At 42.7% G+C, this 22268-nt stretch overlaps 1 protein-coding gene across 2 annotated transcripts; it reads right to left on the bottom strand.

Moving 5' to 3' along the window:
* Window positions 1-4603: 4603 nt before the first annotated feature.
* Window positions 4604-22249, bottom strand: MKRN1 (makorin ring finger protein 1). Of its 2 annotated transcripts, none has more exons than XM_070464912.1 (8): window positions 21855-22249; window positions 15854-15982; window positions 9759-9985; window positions 9079-9305; window positions 6924-7138; window positions 6091-6201; window positions 5392-5530; window positions 4604-5035 (listed from the first exon to the last, which is right to left on the bottom strand). In XM_070464912.1, exons 1-8 carry the CDS (start codon window positions 22034-22036, stop codon window positions 4826-4828), a joined length of 1440 nt encoding a protein of 479 aa, XP_070321013.1. In that variant the 5' UTR covers window positions 22037-22249; the 3' UTR covers window positions 4604-4825. The 2 variants fall into 2 exon arrangements, with proteins under 2 accessions (XP_070321013.1, XP_070321019.1); XM_070464918.1 differs by lacking the exon at window positions 21855-22249 and adding an exon at window positions 18420-19237.
* Window positions 22250-22268: the final 19 nt, after the last annotated feature.

The raw sequence follows: 22268 nt of genomic DNA, 5'->3' as shown, positions 1-22268 counted from the left end.
GCAAAACCTGATTTGGGGTGGAGGGGCTGTCTTCTTCAGTCACTTGGGGACCTCGGAATCTCTCCATCCTGTACCATCCTCTTAACAGTCAATTTAACACGTGGCTTCCAACACCTCCACAGGAGGAGGGATGGAGGAGGCTTGCAGCACGTGGTCCAAGTGAGTCACATGGCGCCGACTTAACTGCAAAGAAGTTTGGAAATGATTATATTTTCTTGGCTGCACAGCATGCCATGTGGGATCTTAATCCCCCAACCAGGGATCGAAACGGGCTGTCAGGGGTGTCCCAAAGTTTGCAAATAGAGATCACAAGAATTATTTGGATGGCACTGCTCCTGCCACTTCGGTGCTCACAGAACCTCAGGGCTAGCTCAGTGCTGGCAAGGACTTGAATACCTGTAAAACAAAGTTACCTTCATCTTATTAAAATGTTATCCATTAACACAATTTTAACACAGAAGGCAAGGGCAGGGGAAGAAAGGGGGTTAAGTGCACCTGCATGCATAGAAGTAAAATCACAAACAGCCCTTTATAAGAGGGCAAATATATCCTTAGTCTTCCTTTAAACACATCTTTTTCTTAGAAATTCATCATTTTTCATTTTAGATTATGATCACTGTTGGCAAAGACAGAGTAGGTGCAAGCTTTCTGTAAGTCAGTTCCTAAGTATTTGTTGAGGGGAACAAGTTTTCAATTAAAAAGAAAGTAAAGCATATCACTTGAACCTAAAAACACTTGTTTGTTCGAGTACTACAGGGTGTCTCTTCTACGCATTGGTAAGGGAGCTGTAGGCAGCACAGTAGGAAGGAAACTGCCTACCAATGCAGGAGACGCAAGACAGGTGGGTTCCACCCCTGGGTCGGGAAGAACCCCTGGAGGCGGCAAAGGCAACCCACTTCAGGATTCTTGCCTGGAGAATCCCATGGACAGAGGAGCCTGGCAGGCTACAGTCCATGAGGTCGCAAACAGTCGGACATGACTGAGCACAACGTTCAGTCAGGAAGACCTAGTTAGTTCTGGTGAAGTAAGATCTTAGCAATGTATCTCTTCCTGTCATCTGATACAAAGAATAAGCACTGGGTTGTTAAATTTTAAAGACTCTTTTCCCACTTAGAGGTTAAATCCCTTTCCTACAGGAGCCTATACAACCCTCAGAAAAGGTGTTTGAGGAGTACTTAAAAACTTGGCATCTAGCTGCCCAATTTGCAACAATTTAACTAAAGTAGGCTTCTGACAAAGCACAGGACTTCCCTGGTGGTCCAGTGGTTAGGACTCTGCACTCCCAACTCCCAAGGCAGCTGGGACAGGTCTTACCCCTGGTTGGGGAGCTAAGATCCCGCTCATGCTGCCTGGCATGGCCAAAAGGAAACACTCACTGTAGTTGGTGAAGGAGAGAGATAGGGAGGCCTGGTATGCTGCGGTCCACGGGGTTGCAAAGGGTCAGATAAAGTTAGCAACTGAACAAGTCAGTACAAAATCTCATTATTTGAAAAGATATCACATTAGTAATACTTATCAAAGAGTAGGCAAAAAAGTTTGTAACAATGCATTTCCTACTAATATCTGTACACCTGTGTATCAATTTTAAAAGATCATTTATTATATTTGTTCATCAGTACAATTTACTTGATCAGCTTACAATTTACAGTTTACTTGATTTCCTAGAATAGAGGTGCTGGAAAGTATTTTAAATACTCAATCTTTTATTTAGTTTTCCTTTAAACAGACAGATGAGATCAACATGGGACAGGCTATGATGCTGTGACAACACAAACACTCAAAGTCTCAGTAGCTCTTCCCCCTATACACAGCTGGGTCCCATGTCCCTTAGAAGTGAGCCAAATGTCCCACTCCACCTCTCCTCCTCATAGAGAGACCCTAGCTGACAGAACCACCACTTCCTTGGAATACTATCCATCACCTTAGAAAATCAGAGAATGAGGAAAACCATGGGCTGGATCTTAAACGTTTCACCTGGAGATGACATCGTGTCCCTTCCACTTTCCCCAGCCCAAAATAGTTAGATGCTCTTTTGCAACCATACCACACACCAGAAAGCAGACTTGATTCTAAGAGCACAACCAAGGCCGCCTACAAATACCTTTGTTGATGGCATCCCTCCTCCCTCCCCCACACCTTCAGCAGTATTTCCCCCAACATTTTAACAAGCACACAGAAGTTCTCTCGGTGCAGGCAGGGACAGGGCAGCAACACGAATGAAGGGCTGGCTTATACATAAATTCCCACCATCTTTTCCACAAAGACACAAAGAAAAGCTGCTTCAGACATCAACCCACCTGAACTCCAGCTGTTACCACCACCTGGGTCATGTCCAAGCCATTCTCCCCACCATGGACCAACATGCCAAAAAGGCAGCTACTAATGAGCCTCTTCCTACTTTTTGGACACCAAAAGCTGGAGGTTTAAGTCTCTCTCTGCCTCCCTAGGTCCCGACCACTTCCACCTCACCTCCGAGGCTCTCTAGCACTCCTCTGGGAGTATGTGTGGTCCCCAGCAAGGCCTCATCAGTACGAATTCTAAGTACTCTGGGAAGAGAGCAGCTTCAGCTGAAGATCCACCAGAAGGGAGCTTACAGAAACAGACTCCTCAGTGGATCTCCAGCTACGATCAGGACTACAGTTAAGTTGCCATCACACAATTCCTAGACGAGGAAACATTTTCAAATTGCATGGATTATTAACATAGGCAATACAATTATTTACTCTTAATTATATATATTAAGCTATTTTACAAATAAGCACTGTAAAAGGTTACTTAAGGTCTTCCATGGGAGTGGTGGGTTTTTATTAATAAAAAAATTCACATAGGGAATTCCCTGGCAGTCCCGTGGTTAGGACTACGCACTTTCACCGCTAAAGGTTCAGGTTCAATCCCTGGTTATGGAACTAGGATCCCAAGAGCGGCCAAGACATGGCAAAAAAAGAAAGTATATAATTAAAATTAGGAACAAAAACACCATTATTTGTGGATCCGAAGCAAGTTCAACAACCAGAGGATGGCAGCAGAAACCGACAGTGCCTCTGACCAAGAAAGGAGGCCTAAGGGTTAGTCTTGCAAATTCTAAAATACAAAACAGTTTGTAAGGTTGTCCTCTATATCTCAAACATTTCTCAGTAGGCTAGATATTTTAGGAGAGATGTCAACTTTTCTCAATAAAACTATCTCCACGGAAATCTGACTCGTGGATGAACTGATCCAAGAGGCGATGCAAGAAACAAGTAGAACATTTTGACATCTGCACATTTCAGAATGGCCCATTACACAAAACAGGAAGCCAAATCATGGGTTTTAAAAATTGTTTTATTTGGGAAAAGTGCGTCTTACAAAAGGGAAGCTGCAAAATACAGAGACCTCTGCAACAATTACTGTTTTGTTTTTATCTTTTTTTCTTTAAGTGAAAAGAACGAGTGATATCCGAGGCATCAGAGCAGTCGATGGACATATCTGGGGCAACTCCAAGTTATTTTCAGGAAATAGCAACAAAACGCAAAGCTAAAATTTCCGATCGAGGAATTCTTCTAACAATTTAACATTAGCTTATCTTGTGGAAACCACCCTCTGTTTCCCCTTTTAGTGGAAAAGCCTGACTTACTATACTGCCAACCAATGACTCCATTATACAGGAAACAGCTCAGAACGTAGTTTTGAATCCCACTGTCTAGCTGCAAAGCTCGGGGATGGAATGAGGCAAATACCCACAAAAAAGGAACACAAAAACCTGACCAAAAACGCCTCAAATGAGGACAAAGGTTTGTCAGAAAGTGCCTGGACTGAGAAGTCTAGGAGATCATACAACATTAAACACAACTGTGGACCCATGCCCTAGGTTGTGTTAATACATGGGATAACCAGAAAGTTTGCACTTCTATGGCTAAGCCCATTTCTCTATTTATACAGACAGAGCTATCACTGCTCTATTAACAGCTACCAATAAACTGCTTTGTCCTTTAAGATCTATTTGCCACACGAGGCTGAAACCACTAAACCAAGTTTTTTTGCTAAGGCTACAAACACTGCATCTATGCAGGGATGGGAAGCTTGTCACACACTCACACTCACATATCCCAAGTCCATGAGCCTTGGGGAGTCAGCTTCCAACTCTAAATTATTTTCTTCCACTCCCATCTCTTTATGTGTGTTCTTTCACAATTTTCCTATCACGCTAAAGACGGTAAAAACCTCAAATACATTCACACCTGGTTCTGGTTACCCAGTAGTATTATTACTTGTGTGCAATGAGACAAAGACCAAAACCACAGGCCGAGTGCACAGGGCGGGGATGAAGGACAGGGACCAGACAGAAAAACACACATGTGCAGGTTTTACCAGAAACCAAGTACCCGCCTCCCAAGTCTACAGCAGGAGGAGGCTACTTGCTACAGTTCAGATCCTTCACCCATCACCCCGCTTCCTGGACCCCCAAAGCAGGGGCCAGTGTGGGTACTTCTGAACCTGGGGCCCTCCAAAATAAGTCCTGGAAATCCAGGTATGCTCCCCTCGAACTGTGTGGATCTGATGGTAAAACGTGACGCGACAAACCTACACTAACTGTCTGACAGTTAAATTCATGTTACAAAAAAACTAACTTTCAGATTTATTTTTGTAACTTTTTCAAACAGAGAAAACAACATACTCCTTGGGGAAAGGTGAGGGGGTGAGAAGACAGGCCCTGGGTAAAAATGATTACGACAGCACCTGGAGTTGAGAGGCCTGCCTAGGAGAGCGGCCTGGGCACGGCCGCCACCCGCCGAGGCCCACTGCCGTCTTAGGCTCGGCAGACCAGTTCACACGCCCCGCCGAGCTGCTATAGATCCAAGTCATAAAAATCTTCCAGCTCATCGTGAAACAAGTCCCACTCGTCTTCAGAGTCTGTCAGGTCGTCGTCCCCACCTGCAGCCAAAAGCATAAGCAACATCTCGCCCAGCTCAAAGGTGACAACCTCCTCTTCGTCGTCAAAAGGGTTGCTGTTCTCGCGTTCCTCGATGAGCTCCCAGAAGTGGTTCCTTCGTTGGGCCTGTAAAAAACAAGGCCGTGATAGGGGTGGCACTGCCGGGCAGCATCTTCTAGTCTGTGGTTTCTAAGGCAAAACGTCCAGCACACCAGAGGGCATGACGAACCAAGACTTCCGAGTTAGGGTCGACTTTTACCAACGCCTCCCCGCTGGTTACTCGGCACACCGCTTAGTCTAGAGCCTTAAGAGTTCTAGCTTTTCCTCATAGCCCTCCCGGTCTGCTGAGGTTGGTCTCCTCTTTTAATCCTCTAGTCTCTCGCTCCTAGACCTGGGTCTTCACTTTCCCCTGCCCCTATCTGTGCGGGCCTCAGGCTCAGCGTGTGGCATTTCCCCTCCTTTAAAAGAACAGTGAGAGTTACCCGGTATCTGCTTGATGTTCCCACTTTCTGTCTCTGTGGCTCCTCTCTACGGCCATCAGGGTACGCATGCTTGTAAAAACAGTTCCCTCCAAATGGGCAGCTCCCACGGCCTTCATCAAAATACCTGCATGCCTTGTTGCTGGAAAGGAAAATATCGCAACCCTTATTCACGGTGGATTTCAGGTCTGTATTTGACTATCATCCAGGGTTTCTTTAAAATGGGGAGGGAATAGAACCGGTACGTCTGTTAACAGCCCTCCCCAAGGTGTGTTCTTAAACATGTGTGTGCTACCGCATGAAAACACTGACTAGAACCAGAAACTGTTCAAGTCGAGCAGTTTAACAGCCCTAGAATCGCAGATCCAGCAGAGAGAGAACCTTCGAGAAGGCCCACACAGAAGAATACAGTAGGACAACTATGACACAGACTTGGGATAAGGCAGACCCCATTCCTGGGGCGTTAGCCATACCAGCAGTGTAGGCTTCATTATAACACAGCCCCTGGGCGTGCACCCCAGGGGCTGTGTTACAGCAAGATACACACCGGGTAAACGTCATCAGGGGTGACAAACCGTACTGGGAAGTAAAAGAAAGGGTAGGAAGGAGGTAGGAGTGTATAATGCAGCACTGTTTCTTTTCAAAGTGAGCCCAAGCGACACGTTGGGATCTGAGCTTGAGAAAAGGCTGCAGTGCTCATACCTCATTGCCTCCTTGTATTTCTGAATGAGTTTCTGCTTCTCTTCTTTCTCCTCCACCCAGTACTCACTTGGAATGACAAAGTTAGATGTGATCCGGCATTCTGGGCAGGACCTGGGAAACAATGAAGAGGCTGCAATGCAAATTCCCCTTTACAGGCCCACTCTCCTTCAAGGACACACCCTGGTGTGTCAACTCCAGATTTAAAGACTTAACTGAAAGGCAAATGGGCACTTCCTGCAAGGGTTCCACACAACTGACCATTTCCTTTTTTCGTAAGTTCAACTCAATGGCTAGCCAGTTCATTTAAAAAAATAACTTTAGGTTAAAAAAAACAACAACAAAAAGAAGACATTTCACACAGACTCCTTTTTCTTTCGTTTAAATAAATTTATTTCTTGTAACTTTGCTCTGTTTAGATTATGTAGTTTCTGTTCAGTTATGAGAACAATTTTTAAAGGATGGTGGATTATTGGCTAGCTTAATGGATGGAATAGGAAAGTGGAAAATGTAAAATGCCAGGAAACATACATTCAGAGCTAGATACGCTTCTCTGACCCTAAACTGGCTAATCCATTAAACACAATCTCCTCAGAAAAAAGCACGAAGATTCTACTAACTGATACATAGGGTTTTCCTCGTTCAAATAAAAGTAGATATACCAACTAATCTAGAAGCTAGCTGAAATACAAAGAACTCCCAATTAGAAGAATACCCCAGTTTCAAGATAAAATGCATGCATTTAAATGCGGTCCATCTGGCTGAAAGTTGGCACAAGATACTAAAATTCTTCCCCAAAATAGAAAGCACAAACGAAGATTGGGGAGGAGTCTCACTTTATGATCTTGCTCTCAAATTGCTTAGCACTCCTCCACTTGCGAATACACTTGAGACAGTAGGTGTGGTTGCAGTTGGAAAGAATCCCGAAGCGGCGCTCGCTGGGGCTGGCTTTCTCGTAGACCACCTCCATGCAGATGCCACACACCATGTCCTTGCTGCGCTGCACCGCGAACGAGAGCTCCATGTCCTTCTCGTGGGCCTCGATGCAGGACTAGAGAGTGGACAGAGAGGGGCAGTCAGGTCGTGGAATCGATAGACCGCTAAGAACTCCTGTTCAGAGAGTCAAACAGCCAGTGGAAAAGAGAATTGTTCCCAACATGACATCAGAAACAGCTTTGTTCACCAGGCGGTACAGGTGTGCTGATGGAGGGACTTCACGATACTGTCAAGTCAAACTCTGAGGACTCAACTTCAAGAACTAAAGAATTACCTAGTTTTCTCTATCCTGCAACTCAACCTTTGTTACCCACATTACAGGCTGTTTTTCATACTGTTTGTTGATGTACTTTGTTTCTAGTTGGAAAATGTAATTAGGATTAAGACTCTAGTTTGCCACCTGTCAGAAAATAAGAGTGAAGGAAACTAACATTCATTAGATGACAATTATGTGCCAGGCATGCAAGTTTCACATTCAAAATAAAACAGTATTGAGACATATAATTTCATACTATATAATGCATTCACTCAAAGTATACAATGAAATGGTTTTCGGTACATGCAGAGTTGTACAAACATCACCTCAGTCTGTATCGGGACATTTTCATTACCCCAGAGAAACTCCAAATCCATAGTAGCCACTTCCCCTCAACACCCTCAGTCCTAGGCAATGACAATCTGTGTATATGCTTATTCAGGGCGTTTCATAAAAACTATGTGGTCGTTTGTGACTGGTTTTGCTCACTTGACTACATTTTCAAGGTTATCTATGTTGTAGAATATATGACTCATTTCTTTTTATTGGGTAATATTCCATCGTATGGAGAGACCAGTTAGTTTTTCCATTCATCAGATGACAGATACTTTGGTTGTTTCCACTCTGGAGCCATTATGAATAATGCTATGAACATTCATGTACACATTTCGGTGTGGACATCACATACTTTTAATTTTAAATGAGGTATAATTGACATAACATTATACTACACATATTTTATTCTATAAAAAACATGCTAGTTGTTATACCATGCTTCACCCCCACCCTCACAACCTAATTAATTTTTATTAAACAGAGATGACTATGATTAGAAGCAAAATTTCCTCTAATCAGGTTTGTAATACAGTATGCTCACAAACAAACAAAAAAAGACGCAAATGGGCTTAAAACCATAGTCTGAAACTGTCATACACTACTACTGAGAATGTAAAATGGTACAGTCACTGGGAAAAAGTTGCTCAAAATATTAAGCACAGTTACCATATGACCTAGCAACCTTATTTTAAGGTAATTAAAGTGTACATCCACAAAACTTTATACATGAGTGTTCAGGGGATTATTCTTAATGGGGAAAAGGTAAAACAACCCAAATGCAAAAACAAAATGTCACACAGCCATCCAGAGGATTACTATGCAGCCATGAAAAGGACTAAAGTACGGATACACACTAAAACATGAACAAATCCTGAAAACATTATGCTACTGTTTTAGCCAGTCACAAAAGGCCACATATGATTCCATTCATAGGAAATTCCCATAACAAACAAAAAAATTCATGGAGACACAAAGTAAATGAGTTGTTGCCAGGAGCTGGAGGAAGGGTAGAATGAAGACTAAAGGAGTTAATGAGTATTAAGTCTCTTTTCTGGGGAGAATGAAAATGTCCTAAATTAGAGAACAGTGGTCATGGTTGAACAACTATGCAACTGTATTAAAAACCAATGAAATACACATTTTAGAAGAGTAAGCTGTATAGAACTTGAATTTCACAAAAACCATTGTTTTAAAAAAAGGAAAGAAAAAGGGGGGGGAGCCCATAATCTGAGGTTCTAAAAGCCTAATTACTGATAAAACAGTCAAGAAAGCCAGGAAGGGAAACACTCCTACATAAAGAGAACCATTTGATTCACCCAATGTCTCTTTGACATGAGCTGACAGTGCTGTGAAAGGCAGACATTTCTCACACCTGTTAGCGTGCGTGCTTCCTTCCGACTTACTTTTATATGCTGTGACCTCTGGGCGGCATCCACGGGATGGAGGACCTGCAGCCCGCACATGTCACATGCGTCCCCGTGCAGATACGCGCAGTTCTCCCCGTAGCGGCACTCCCCCACCGCAGCATAGGGGCAGAGCTGCTTCTTGGTCTCCACTGCGCTTTGCTCCTTCTCTGCGTCTTCCCTGGTCACTGAGCCCTGCAGCGGGGCTTCAGCTGAAGAAGGGGCAGCTGAAAAATGTTTAAGAGGGTGCTAAAGGTCCGAAATGGTTAAGGCAGATACATGAACTAGTCTTGCTAAAGAGGATAAAAAGAACTTAAGAGAAACTCTCAAAATAGTCTATTGAAACTAATTCCCCCACTCTTGAAAGAAATGAATGTCTTTTGCTACTAATATTTCCAAGATTAGCCTTATTTTAAAAAAAACCTTTTTAAAAGTTTTTGAATGCATTTCAACTGTACTGATTAAAGGAGATAAACATCCATTTTCAAAACATTCTACATTCATTATATTGAAAGTCAAGAAGTTTCTTTTGTTCCACCTGTTTTTTTTTTTCTTCAAGGTAACCTAATTTAAGAATATTAAGACTAGGCTAAATATGAAAATTGGAAGCAGGAAAGTTGTGAAAACTCAGCTAATTAACTCTCCAGCCTTCTAACTTTTTTTTCTTCAAATATACTCACTCCGGCCACAGTAGGGCTGCCCTGGAACAAACTCGATGGCATTCACCCAGTCTTCTGAACCAGCTCCTACAGTTGCAAAGTTTGAATTTCTTGACTCAGCTTCGCCCATATTCATATCAACAGTCGGTCCAACTGATGAGAGACTCGAGGAAGCAGCAAGGGATGACTTTGCAGTTAGATCTGTCGCAGTTGCTTCTTCCTGTTTCAGCGGCTTGCTATGTTCATATCTTAACAAGAAAAGAAAATTTACAAAGTCAGCCATCACTGTCTAACCAGAAGCATCTAGATGGAATATACATTCCCAATCCTGTCCTTGGGTTCTTTTCAAATTACTATGCCTATGAATCATGTGGGAAATTGTTAAAAGGCAGATACCTAATTTCTGAGTCTGGAGTATAGCCCCTAATTTTGCATGTCTCTGACAAGTCCCCGCATGAGGCCAATGCCACTGGTCCAGGGTAGCAAGGTCATACAGATTCAGGGCTCTGCAGGTCAAACCACCAATGTCACAACCATTTAAGTCTGTAACTGTAGTTCCAAAGCAGCCATGGCATTATCTAAACAGCTGTGCGTTTGACTTGTGTTCCAATAAAACTTTACATAAACAACATCCAGTTACACGTACTCTACAGGCCATAGTTCACCCACCCCTGCTGTAGACCATCTATTACCCCTCAAACTGCACTCTCATTAGGAGTTTCAGGAGCTGACAATCTATCGTTACCATGGCAACTCCACTAAAAAAAAAAGACTATGCAGCCAAAACTGACTAAAGCAAAGCAAGGTTGACACTCTAATCCGACAAGTAAAAATGTGGACCATTTTACCAACACATAAATTAAAATGCTCCCAATATTAAAAGGGAGAAACAGTATTTATAAAATATACAATGTGTTTTCCTTTTCGCCTACATCCATCCACTCACCTACTTTTCTGAACTCTCACCCTGTACATTTCCCGATTCCTTGTCATCTGTGAAATTATTGAACCTCATCTCCAAATACAGAAAAAAATTTCCCTCAAGAAGCACCTTGCTGCTTGAGAAAATCCTCACAATTCTTCGAATACTTTAGGCTGTGAGATTCACTCAGACACACACAATTAATGATGAACGTACTACTGGGTTGGCCAAGTTCATCTCGGTTTTTCCATAGCATCTTACAGAAAAACCTGAACCAACTTTTTGGCTAACTCAATCCATAAACTGCTATAATGTATAGTATGTATCTAGCGGTTCCTGACTAATTAACTCACTGGCAACACTAACCATGGGTCATCTGTGTTACAAGTGTCTGTGTTTACATCTAAAAGATAAAACATTCTAACTGAAGACTGCTCTTTAACATGGCAAACATTTGCTGAGCTGACTTTTATCATTATATTATCTCAAACCCTCCTATTTCAACTCTTAAGCATTAGGTAACCTACTTTGAGAATCCTGGTATCAGCCACAAAAACCCAGTGCATTTTATTCAAGGCTGGAATTATGCAAGCTAAAGATCATGAATATGCTTTTTCACTTGGACAGTCTCACTTCATCATCAAAAATGTATTAGAGATGATGTGTTAAGCAGTGTTCTAGCTCTAATGTGACTCTAAAGCTGCCCTGTAAAACAGCAGCCATTAGCTGTATCTAATTATTTACACTTACACTCAAAACTCAGTGCATTGGTCCTTGCACTAGCTACAGTTTCAAGTGTTCAGTGGTCACACGGAGCTAGCAGTTTCTTCTTTGGGCAGCAGATAGAAAGCATTCATGCTATCAAAAAGTTCTACTGAACAGCATTCCTCTGAGGTTTTAGAGATTTCAGGAACCTTAGAAATCTAGTCCCCAGTCCTCACAGTTCAATTACTTTCGCAGTCTTTAACTTAGAAAAGAACCCAGGTTTTGGAATTAAGATGCCAGCTTCACCAATGAAGACAGCCTTCAGGAAATTTTAAAGGATTAAGTAAAACTAAATCTCAAGATGCGTAAAGGGTCCAAGAACTAGTTTCAATGCCCATATTTTAGTTTCTGTTCTTTCTCCTTTGCCATATTCATTTGAAGAATTTCAGATTAAATGACTCAAATATCTACTTAAAAAACAGAATTAGAATGCTCATCATCATCTATCAAATGGCACATATGTCAAAGCTGGGTTTTTTTATATTTATTTGGCTGAGCTGGGTCTTAGCTGCAGCTTGTGGGAACTAGTTCCCTAACCAGGAACCCCCTGCATTGGGAGTGTGAAGCCTTTGACACTGGACCACTAGCAAGTCCCACTACAAGTTTTCCGAAAGGACTGCATTTTGTCTTTAAGGTAAATTTATCAAGGAATCAACAAGGTATAATATTTTTGATAGCATAGAATATTAGCAAGAAGGTTCATATTTGTGAACAGTGCAGAATAGATCTGTATAAAATATACTTCTGAAGTAAAAATTTGTTAAGTAAGCACCATGAAAGATAGAGCACAAGAAAGAACTAGTAAGAAAGAAAAAGCAAGACTCCTATCCTGAAAAGAATTTGCTAAAAGCTAATGGTTCAGTGAAGCAGAGAACTTTTAGAATAGGAACTGGCCAACTACAGGCCTCAGGTCAAACCCAACTGGAGCTAGGAATGGTTTTGACATTTTTAAATGTTGGGGAAAAAAATCATCTCATGACATGAAATTAAATTTCAGTGTCCCAAAATAAAATTTTCATTGGAACCTAGCCACACTATTAGCTTATGTATTATGTAGGGTTGTTTTTGTGCTACAAGAGACCATATGGCCTGCTTAGCTAAAAATACTAATTCTCTGGCCCCATACTGAAAGCCTGCCAGCCCCGGCTAATCATATCTACTGGATTCACTGTCATGACAGTGGCTTTGTTAACATTATTAAATTAATTCTTTAATGAATTATCACAGAATCACTGATCCTTTTTAGCCAATGGGGGATAAATGTCGAGACAACATTGAAACCAATATTGTGTTTTCCTTTCATATCTTGCAAAGAGTACTCTGATACAGTTTCCAGCGAAGGAAGTTTAATTTTTCTTCTACACAAAAGAACCACACTTCTCCATCTTGTTGGCTTGCAACGCCCACCACCCCACCCTTATGAGGTTTGATATCTGCCTTTTACGCTTTTCATGTATAGGATTCAGTAGGTCTACAGTGAAAACTCCTCCAAAGGGGAATTCCCTGGCAGTCCAATGGTTAGGACTCCACACTTCCACTGTAGGGAGCAAGGGTTCAATCCTTGGTAGGGGAACTAAGATCTCTCATGCTGTGCAGTCAAAACAAACAAAAAACCCTCCAAATCAACCATAACCATAGTTGTCAAAGAAGGCAATCCTGTCCCTTTCCCAAGTGGGTATTTAGAAACAATGACTGGGAGTTCTGTGGCACTTGCTACAGGGATGCTAGATCTTAGACAACAGTCCTGAGCAACAAAGAACTGGGCTCACTTAAATAACAGGGCCCCGTCATACAAAATGAATACAGCAACATTTCTGAGCTGCTGGAACTAGGGTATCATCTTTCATTTATAAACTACTGCCTTTATGAGGAGTTAAATTATTTGAAATCCCTGGACACTGGTCAGGCTGTATAACAAGATCCCTACATAAGAGATATTTCCCCCACCTCCAATGTCAAGTTTTTACCTTGCATGTACTAGAGTATTTATTTCATCTATTAAAATGTTATGCTTCTCAAAAAAAAAAACCCAAACCCTACATAGTAAGAGTGAAAAGTAGGCTTAATCCCCCAAGTCTATTTTTAACAAGGAAACAGTCTTGGAACAAGCCCATAAGACTCCTTCCTTAGCTACTCTATAATCAAGCTCTTAATAATCACCTCTATCAGCCAGTTCCAAACAACTGTCACCAAACTTTCCTCTCAGGCAGACTATTAGGATATAGGTTTCTCTAATTCCTTTCACTTTATCCTAAGAATTCTAAAGCCAGCTCAAATCAGGATCATTCTCCCTAAAAGGGAGCTGTATACCCTTTAAAAAGAAAACTAAAATTGTCTCCCATGAGGAAGCCCACTCTGAATACAGGGTTATGCAAAAGCTGGGCTTCTATACTGTTGTCCCAAGGAGAACGTGGAATGCTGCTGGGGCTGGCAGAAGTCCCTGAAAAATAAGCTGATTTAACACAAGAGAATCTAGGATTCAGCTCAGATTTCTTCAGTTTAACCTTATTTCCCAAACATTTCAGCTGTACGGTCCAATTGGAGAGGCACCTCTTCTGAAATAAGAGGTTCATCTGTTACCAACCATACTCATCCACAGTCTATACTCTATCTCTCTGCTCAGCACCTCAGAGTCCATCTCCACTCTCACCCATGTTCAACTCCTCTCTCTCTGCAGTCAATAAGGTCTCTCAACTGACTGCCTAGTCAAGGAACACAACTGCCCTTCAATTAAGTTGGACCGTCCTACTACAAAGGAGCAATTGCTCATTTCCGGTAGGACGGATTTCCAACTTTTGCCCTCTTTAATATTGTGACTACAAAAGACATATCTGGGTTATTTAGTTTTAGTTTTTTTTTTCTTTGGGGGAGTGTCATTGTATCATTTTTTTCCTTTCCAGCAAAACTGCAAAAATTTAGCAGAGGGCGAAATGACGGACCACATGGAAAGAATCTTTTCCTTTTTCTCTCTTAACTAGATTTCCTAGTAAAAAAGATGTGAGGTAAACCTAACATCAATATCCTGCTCATCAATAATTTCTTAGTCTTTTGAACTCCAAGCATTTGAACCCCAATAGCTGACACAATTCTTTTCTCCTAAACTGGATACGACATTGTCAAAGTATCTTTTCTAGTGATGGTCCTCCCTTCAACAGGTAGAACCCAATTTCTTTCCCCTTGTACATGCACTGGACTTAGTGACTCGCTTGTAATAAACAGAATATAGTGGAAGTGACAGCCTGCGACTTCTGAGACTAGGTCATAAAAAGGCACTGTTGCCTCGTCCCTGAGGTCTCTCTTCAATCACTTACTCTGGGGCACAGGTTAATGTGAGGACACTAACACAGCCCGAGGGAAATGTCCACCAGGCAAGAGACTAAGATATATGAATGAGCCATCTTCAAAGTGATCCGCCAGCCCCCATTCAAGACTTGCAGAGGATGGCAGATGCTGGCAGCCCGGCTGAAATCTTGGCTGCAATTTCTTGAGAGCCTGAGCTAGGACTACTTACGAAGCTAAGCCACTCCCAGATTCCAGACCCCAGCAACCATGAGATAATAAATATTTCCTGTTTCCAAGCTGCTAAATTTCAGGGTAATTTCTTTAACATCAATAGAAAACTAATACTCCTGGGTATTTTGTAAACTAGCTCTACCCAATGGCTAGCAGAACCCACTGCTGCTGAATTACAGTTTGATAAGACTATGGTGCCAATTCAATGAAGGATAAAGTACTTAGTAGCTGACCTCTCTTGTTCTCCACCATTCTAGGAAGCCAGACACTGCTAAAGCATTTTCCATAATGTCAGCTTATAATTTAGTCTTGCAAGCTCAGGTGGTTTAGGGAAGTTTAGTTGGAATGACAAGACCTCTTTAGTAACCTAATACACTATCCCAAATGCCTATGATCCCATTTTCTCTCCATAATTCAATCTAATAGAGAACTGAAACCAGTCCCAACTGGTCAAACATGCACCTTATTCTTGGTCTTGAAAAGGAAATACCATTAACAAACACGCCTTCACCACGCCTTATCCCTAGGTTTGCCCAACATGCTCCTCAGGCACTACTTAAACTTAGGACTATATTATAAACGCATCTTGTAAATGTAATAATACATTCTTTCCAAGTGAGAGATTGGAGAGATGAGAGATCTATCTATCAGAATGTGCTAACATTCCTAAGGAGCACTTTTTAAAGTACTCTTCAGGGAATTCCCCGACAGTCCTGTGGTTAGGACTTAGCGCTTTCACTGCCATGGCCCACATTCAATCCCTGGTCAGAGAACTAAGATCCTACCAGCCACACACCAGTATTACTTTATAAATCGATTATTTACAAAGCTGTTGGAAATTTCATGTTTTACTCAGTTTTTTCTCCCAACCTCTCCACCCACCCCGAACAAAACTAAATTTGAAACAAACTCTTACCTGCAGCGGTCTCCATAAATACAGTACCCTCGTTGAAAATACTTGCACACTACACCATATGGACTGTCAGAGAGGTCGTGTGAGTAGCGACAGTTATCTCCTTCCTTACAAACCCCATGCATGAAATACCTGTGAGACAAAGAACCACAAGTTGGATTACAAGGCAGTACTCAATTCATGACTGACACATTCTTTTTTATTATTATTACTATGTATTTTGGTTGCACTGGGTCTTTGGTGCAGTGTGCGGGCTTAGATCTGGCATGAGAGATCTTAGTTCACCAACCAGGGATTGAACCCGGGCCCCCTGCATTGGAAGCATGGAGTCTTATCCACTGGTAAGTCCCCATGGCCAATATATTCTACCACTAACACACGAGCACTAACTCTATACTAGTAATATATTCTTTTATATTCTTTGTACACAAATATGAGAAGTGAACACAAAGATAGTTGAACTACACCATATGATCATAAAATTATCTATAATGGTACCACAGGAAGGCTGCCTGTAGACAGAGGCACCAATTTAGATTTAAACTCGGAGGTCATCCTTAATCTTGTCTCTACAGGTTGTCTAACCACTGCTCTCAATTTACAGTCCTACAATTTACAGCTTCTCGTTTTCCACTAACTTTAGTCATACTCTTTATCTGCAGCTTTATCTGTAAAAAAAAAAAAAAGAAAGAAAGAAAGAAATAGTGTAAACTGGAACAGATCAGACTACTGTATGTTTCAATTCTTCGAGAAACCATTTTAATTCTTTAAAAGTCACATGTGAGAACACAAGTAACATTTGTTGCAAAGGTATGAGCAAAGGGAAATCACTTTCTGTCCTTCATTTACAGACTCTTGTTCCTCTGCCTTACAGGAGAACATGTGTAGCTAAGTAGAAATTTCCAAAAACTGAGTTTGACTCCGTTTCTAAGAAGACTTGGGAGTTTGCTTTGTTGTTGTTCTGTCACTAAGTCGTGTCCAACTCTGTGACCCTGTGGACTGCAGCACACCAGGCTCCCTTGTCTTCCACTATCTCCCGCAGTTTGCTCAAATTCACATCCATTGAGTCGATAATGCCATCTAAACATCTCATCCTCTGCCATCCCCTTCTTTTGCCTTCCATCTTTCCTGGCATCAGGGTCTTTTCCAATGACTCAGCTCTTAGCATCAGGTGGCCAAAGTACTGGAGCTTCAGCTAGAAATGCAATTTTGGACACCTTCCCTTAGACCTACTAAACTGAAAATGGGGCCAGGGCCAAGAATAAATCTGAAGTAACTAGGCGGATCAGGGAAGTGATAAGGGTCTTATTTTTTGTAGATAACTGATAAATAGAACCACCACCAACCCCTCCATCTTCCCTCTCATCATCTCATCACTGACTTTGGTCTCTTTCTCTTGAATAGAATTATGAAGATTTAATTTTGGCAAGTCATAACTGCCCCAAATGTGCATTTATGTGCAGCTGGGATGCGCTTCCCATGTGGCTCACTGGGAAGTGGTAAGGCATCCACCTGCCAATGAAGTCTGCCAATGAAGGAGACACCTGGATCAGGAAGATACCTTGCCTGGAGTAGGAAATGGCAACCCATTCCAGTATTTTTGCCAGGAAAATCAAATGACAGAGGAGCCTCGTAGGCTACAGTCCATGGGATCACAAGAGTCGGTCCACTGGATTGAATGATGTATAGAAAAGAGATTCAGTCATATTTACTTAAAGGAGCCTTGAAGAAGACTGCTTCAAACTGAAATGTGAAAGCTTCTATTCAGATTACTGGCAAATATAAACCTTCTATGTAAAGACAGAAAGAAAAAAATGTAACATCTTGATAGGAAGAGCTGTAATTAGCAAGATCCTAAAGTACGCAAGGGTTTCAGTCCATACTGAAATATAAGACTACAGCAGCAGGAAGTCAAATTCTAATTGTAATTAACCTAATTTCAACCTTTTTCAGGCTTAACAATCTAACAAGGTCTGAACTTCTGCACAACTATAGGGCAACTTTCTGCAAGCTTTGAAGCTGTCTGAGCACCACCTACACAAATATTAGTTTCCCCTGAGATTTAAAACTTAAAAAAAACAAGGGCATGTGTTCAGTAAGTAGCAATTGTATAACGTCTTTGCTGGTACTCATGTTCATTTCCACATCTCTCCTCTGTCCCTGCAGGCAAACACCCTGACTACATTTGTTTCCAAGGTACACATTTAACCAATCAGTTAAGAAAGACTAAGGCAGCCAACAGGGAAAGAAGACCTGGATGTCAAGCCGTACGATTTTACGCAACTGGAGTAATTTAGCCAGGAGAAGACAAGGAGTCACCTCCAGCACTATTCCTGGCAAAGTAAATGCATGTGGGAAGTTACATCATAAATGTGATTTAATGTAAGGACTGAGAACTAGAACTATTCAGCAATGGCATAAGTTCCTGCGATCCAGAACTAGCACTGAAGAACTCAAGCAGACACAAAATCGCCCGATACTGTGACATCAAGGGAAACCCTAGAATACAAGTCCTAACTAGTTACTGCCAAATACTAAGCATCATTTTACAGGGGCGTTTGGTACACACCGTCTGGGTTTCTGGTTTGTTTTTCGTGCCTTTTTTCTCTCAGTCTTCACAGTGATATCCCTCCTTGCCAACCCATCTCTACGTCTAAGAGACTATGACATGACTATGTAAGAGACTATGTAAGTTACAACAGAAAGAGGAAAATATGTCAACTCTTCCAAGAATTTCTCCCGTTACAAAACCAATCAAGACACAAGCACTTTTCTTTTTTAAATGCCACCGCCAAAAGCCATCACCAAATTCATCTTGATATTGTCCAGGCTGAGCTTGCCTTTGTTGTTAAAGGCTAGGCCACAGGATTTCTAAGCATCCTTCCGCCTTGAAGATTCCATGATGCCAACCAGACATTGTCCGGTAATAAAGACAAATACAACTGACTAGAATCCCTGACTGCTGTACCTCTTGGATACCTAAGCACTTTTACATACAAGAAACCCCAAAAGCTTGTGAGGGTACAAGAGAACCAAACAAGACCCTCAAAGTACTGATAGGTAGGCATCTGGGATTGTTAATAGAAATTACAGAATATTAAGTAAGTTGGCAGTTAATCACTTAATCTGCTGTGACATTTCTTACTTTGTTACTTAATTCTTGACAAGTACATGTACCCTGGGCTTCCCCATTTCTCAAACCAGACTGTAAATTCCTGGTGTTTAAGAACCAGAGTTTATTCTGCCTTTTATCTTCTAGAGGACATGTACAAATAATACTTAGCAGTGTCTAAATTCAAAATTACAACTTGCAAGTTGTAAACAATTTCATTGTTTTAATACCCCACACTCAGGAAAACTAGAAGCAATAGCATTTCTATTTTACAGAACTCCTCTAATAAGTCATCAGAACAGCCTGGTGGGGGCAGCATAACACAGTTCTTTGGGAAAACTATGTCTAGGTTTTTAAGCTGTTCAAGTAACACAATGAGATAGATTTTTTTTTTAATGAGACAGAATTTTTAAGAGAAATATTTAGAAAAGACTAACCAACAAGAAAATGCAGAGGATTCTGAGCAATTAAAAACAAATTTCCAACATCCAAACAACTTCTAAGGATTATACCCTTGAAGAAAATGGCCCTAGTCAAATTTCTAGATACAGGGGGAAAGGGGGTTCAAACTAGAACACAGCACTATCTTGAATTCTCTTCAAAGGAGAGTTTGCTATCAAACACAAAGCAAATATTTATAATACAATACATTCCTGCCTTTTCTTCAACATCTAGCTCTATGTCTCCCATTGTAAGCACAAATACTTATTTACAGAATAACTGAATGAGGTTAGTCCCAGAAAGATACACATACCAGGCACCGAATAAAGCCCTACAGAAACAATGATAAACAAAATAAGGCCCTGTTCTCAAAAAGCTCAAAGTTTACAATAAATGAATGAATATATATGTGGTATTCCCCTAGACAAAGCAGAAAGATTTTTAATAGTTCATGTTAGTACTTAAAACAAACTGAAAGTAATGTCAAGTATTAAAACCCAAGACATCAATTAGTCTGTATTTTTTACTGGATAACAGTTTCAAGTAAAAGCTATAGGTTGCTTTATATGAAAAAACAACAACAGCGTGTCTAACTAACCCTGTATCTGAGACAAAATGCTTATTAGAAATAGCTTACTCGATGATGTAAATTTCTTAAATATATTAATCTATTAGGGTTCATGTGCAAGAAACTCATGCTGGTCCTGGAGTGATCTAGAATATTTCAGAAACTCAAAGATAGGTAGGCAAAGAGGAACTGATCAGTCTAGTGAGCTGTTTTGAATTCTGATGACACTGGTAAGGAACTAGAAAAGGAGAAGTAGAGCAGGGAAAAGTTTCTAACAGAGAGGAAAGTAAAGTGCAGAAGTGACAATGCTTTCTCTGCAGACACAGAGTTGAGCTTGAGCTCAGACACAGACACAACAGGATAATAATGAGACAAGTAATATAAAGTAATGTCAAGCTAGTGATGGGTATTCAAAGCCAAACAATAACGGAGATTAGAGTCGGTGTGTACTGATAAAATTAAGACACTGCATGGAGTTCTTAAAGAATCCACATATTAAAGGACGATTATTCTCAGTGCATGCAGACAGATTGGAACTGCAGGGTAAAAGGCTAGAAAATTCAGGAATATAAAGGTTACACCAGTTTATTTTAAAAGATTCAGCTAGCACATATAAAGCAATTGCAGCACTGCAGAGAAAATGGAAATAACAGACTCAATGACCTGGTTCCACGAGTAGGAATTTTTAAATTCTCATTCTTTGGGATAGATACTGCACAATATTCTCAGATCTACAGATGACTGAAAAAAACTACCTGAAACAGCTTTTATGCTTTCTCTATCCCGTTATTGAAAATAATTAAGCTTACCATTCATGTCTTATCTTAAATGTATCATATTAAGCACTGAGAACGTTTCACCCCTGTTAATACCAGGACAGTGAGTTCTGTATATTAAAAAATATTTTGAAGTACTGATATCTGCATATAAATTACCCCCCCCCCAGGTGAATAACGGCGTTTCAACTGATTTTTCAACCGACAGAAAAGCAAAAGCTTCTAGTCGCTTACTGATCACTTAAGGAAAAAACTCAAGTACGACATCCAATTAAATGCCCTTATCTTAGACGCACAGCCACACGTCCGCATAACCGTCCTCTACTAATCACTTATTTTTTTCAAATATGTTCATCTGACATCCCAAACCCCAAACAAAATCAGTCTCCCTGCGGAGCGACGAGCTCCCCGACTCCCTTAAGACGCGTGGACTTGAAAACAAGACACCTTCCAGCCAGGGTGGGGGGAAAGGGAATGCCAGTTCGTAAACACCTAAGGTGGTGGAGAGGACCCCCCGGGCCGGCACTCGGTTCGGAGACAAAGCTCAGAACCGCCCAGCCCGGTAACACTCAAGAGGAGAAATCACAAAAGGTCCCCGCTCCGGGCGGGGCCCGAGAGACCCGGGAAGACGTTACAAACGGATGACACCGCGGCGGGGCCGGCGGTCGGGCCCCCCTTCTCGCCCGCAGGCCGGTGGCGGCGATCCCCGGCCCGGCAGGGCTGTGGGGATGCGGGCTCCGGGCCACACCGCCAAACCCCCTTTTGGAACCGGCGAGTTCGCAGGCCAGGGGTTGGGGTGGGGGGATCGGCGACAATAAAGGAGGGAGGAGTCAGCCCACCTTTCTCCCCGCGCGCGCCGCGCCGCGCCGCTCGGCCCGGTGCGGGGAGGCGGCGGGCGGTGCGGCGGCTCCGCAGCGGGGCCGCGCGCCCGGGCCTCGGCGGCCGGCGGGGGTTGACGCAGCGCGGCAACCGCGGGGACCGCAACGCCGGCTCGCTTCCCACCTCCACCCGCCCCCGCCCGGCGGCCCGGCAGCCCGGCCGCCCGCCCCCTTCCCCCGCGGTCTCGGTCCCCTCCCCGCGCCCGGCGCCGGCCGCTCTGCGTCTCACCTGCAGGTGACCTGCTTAGTCCAGCCGCCGCCGCCGCCGCCGTCGCTGCCGCCTCCCCCGCCCCCCGCCCCCGGGGACAGCGAGGTGACTGCGGGGATAGGGGTGGGGGAGGCCGCTGCCGCCGCCGCCGCTGCTGCTCCTGATGGTGTGGCTGTTGTTCCGGGAGCTGCAGCCTCCGCCATTACTGTTTATCCCACACAGCAATGGCGCCGGAACTTCCGGGATCACATAATTCCGGTCCGGCCGCGGCGAGAAGGCGGCCAGGCGACGGGTGGGGAGGGGAAGGACACTGAAGCGCCGGCTCGCTCCCCTCGGCCCCGGCGTCGCGTCGACAAGCGCTCTCGCCGCTCGAACTGCGGGGCCGGGGCCCGAGCGCTCCCCCGGCCCGCCCCCAGAGCCCTGATTGGTGGACGA

Source organism: Odocoileus virginianus, chromosome 1, assembly GCF_023699985.2.
Source record: "Odocoileus virginianus isolate 20LAN1187 ecotype Illinois chromosome 1, Ovbor_1.2, whole genome shotgun sequence".
Lineage (NCBI taxonomy): Eukaryota > Metazoa > Chordata > Mammalia > Artiodactyla > Cervidae > Odocoileus > Odocoileus virginianus.
The sequence above is the reverse complement of the archived record's forward strand: the minus strand, read 5'-3'. Positions and strand labels throughout refer to the sequence as shown.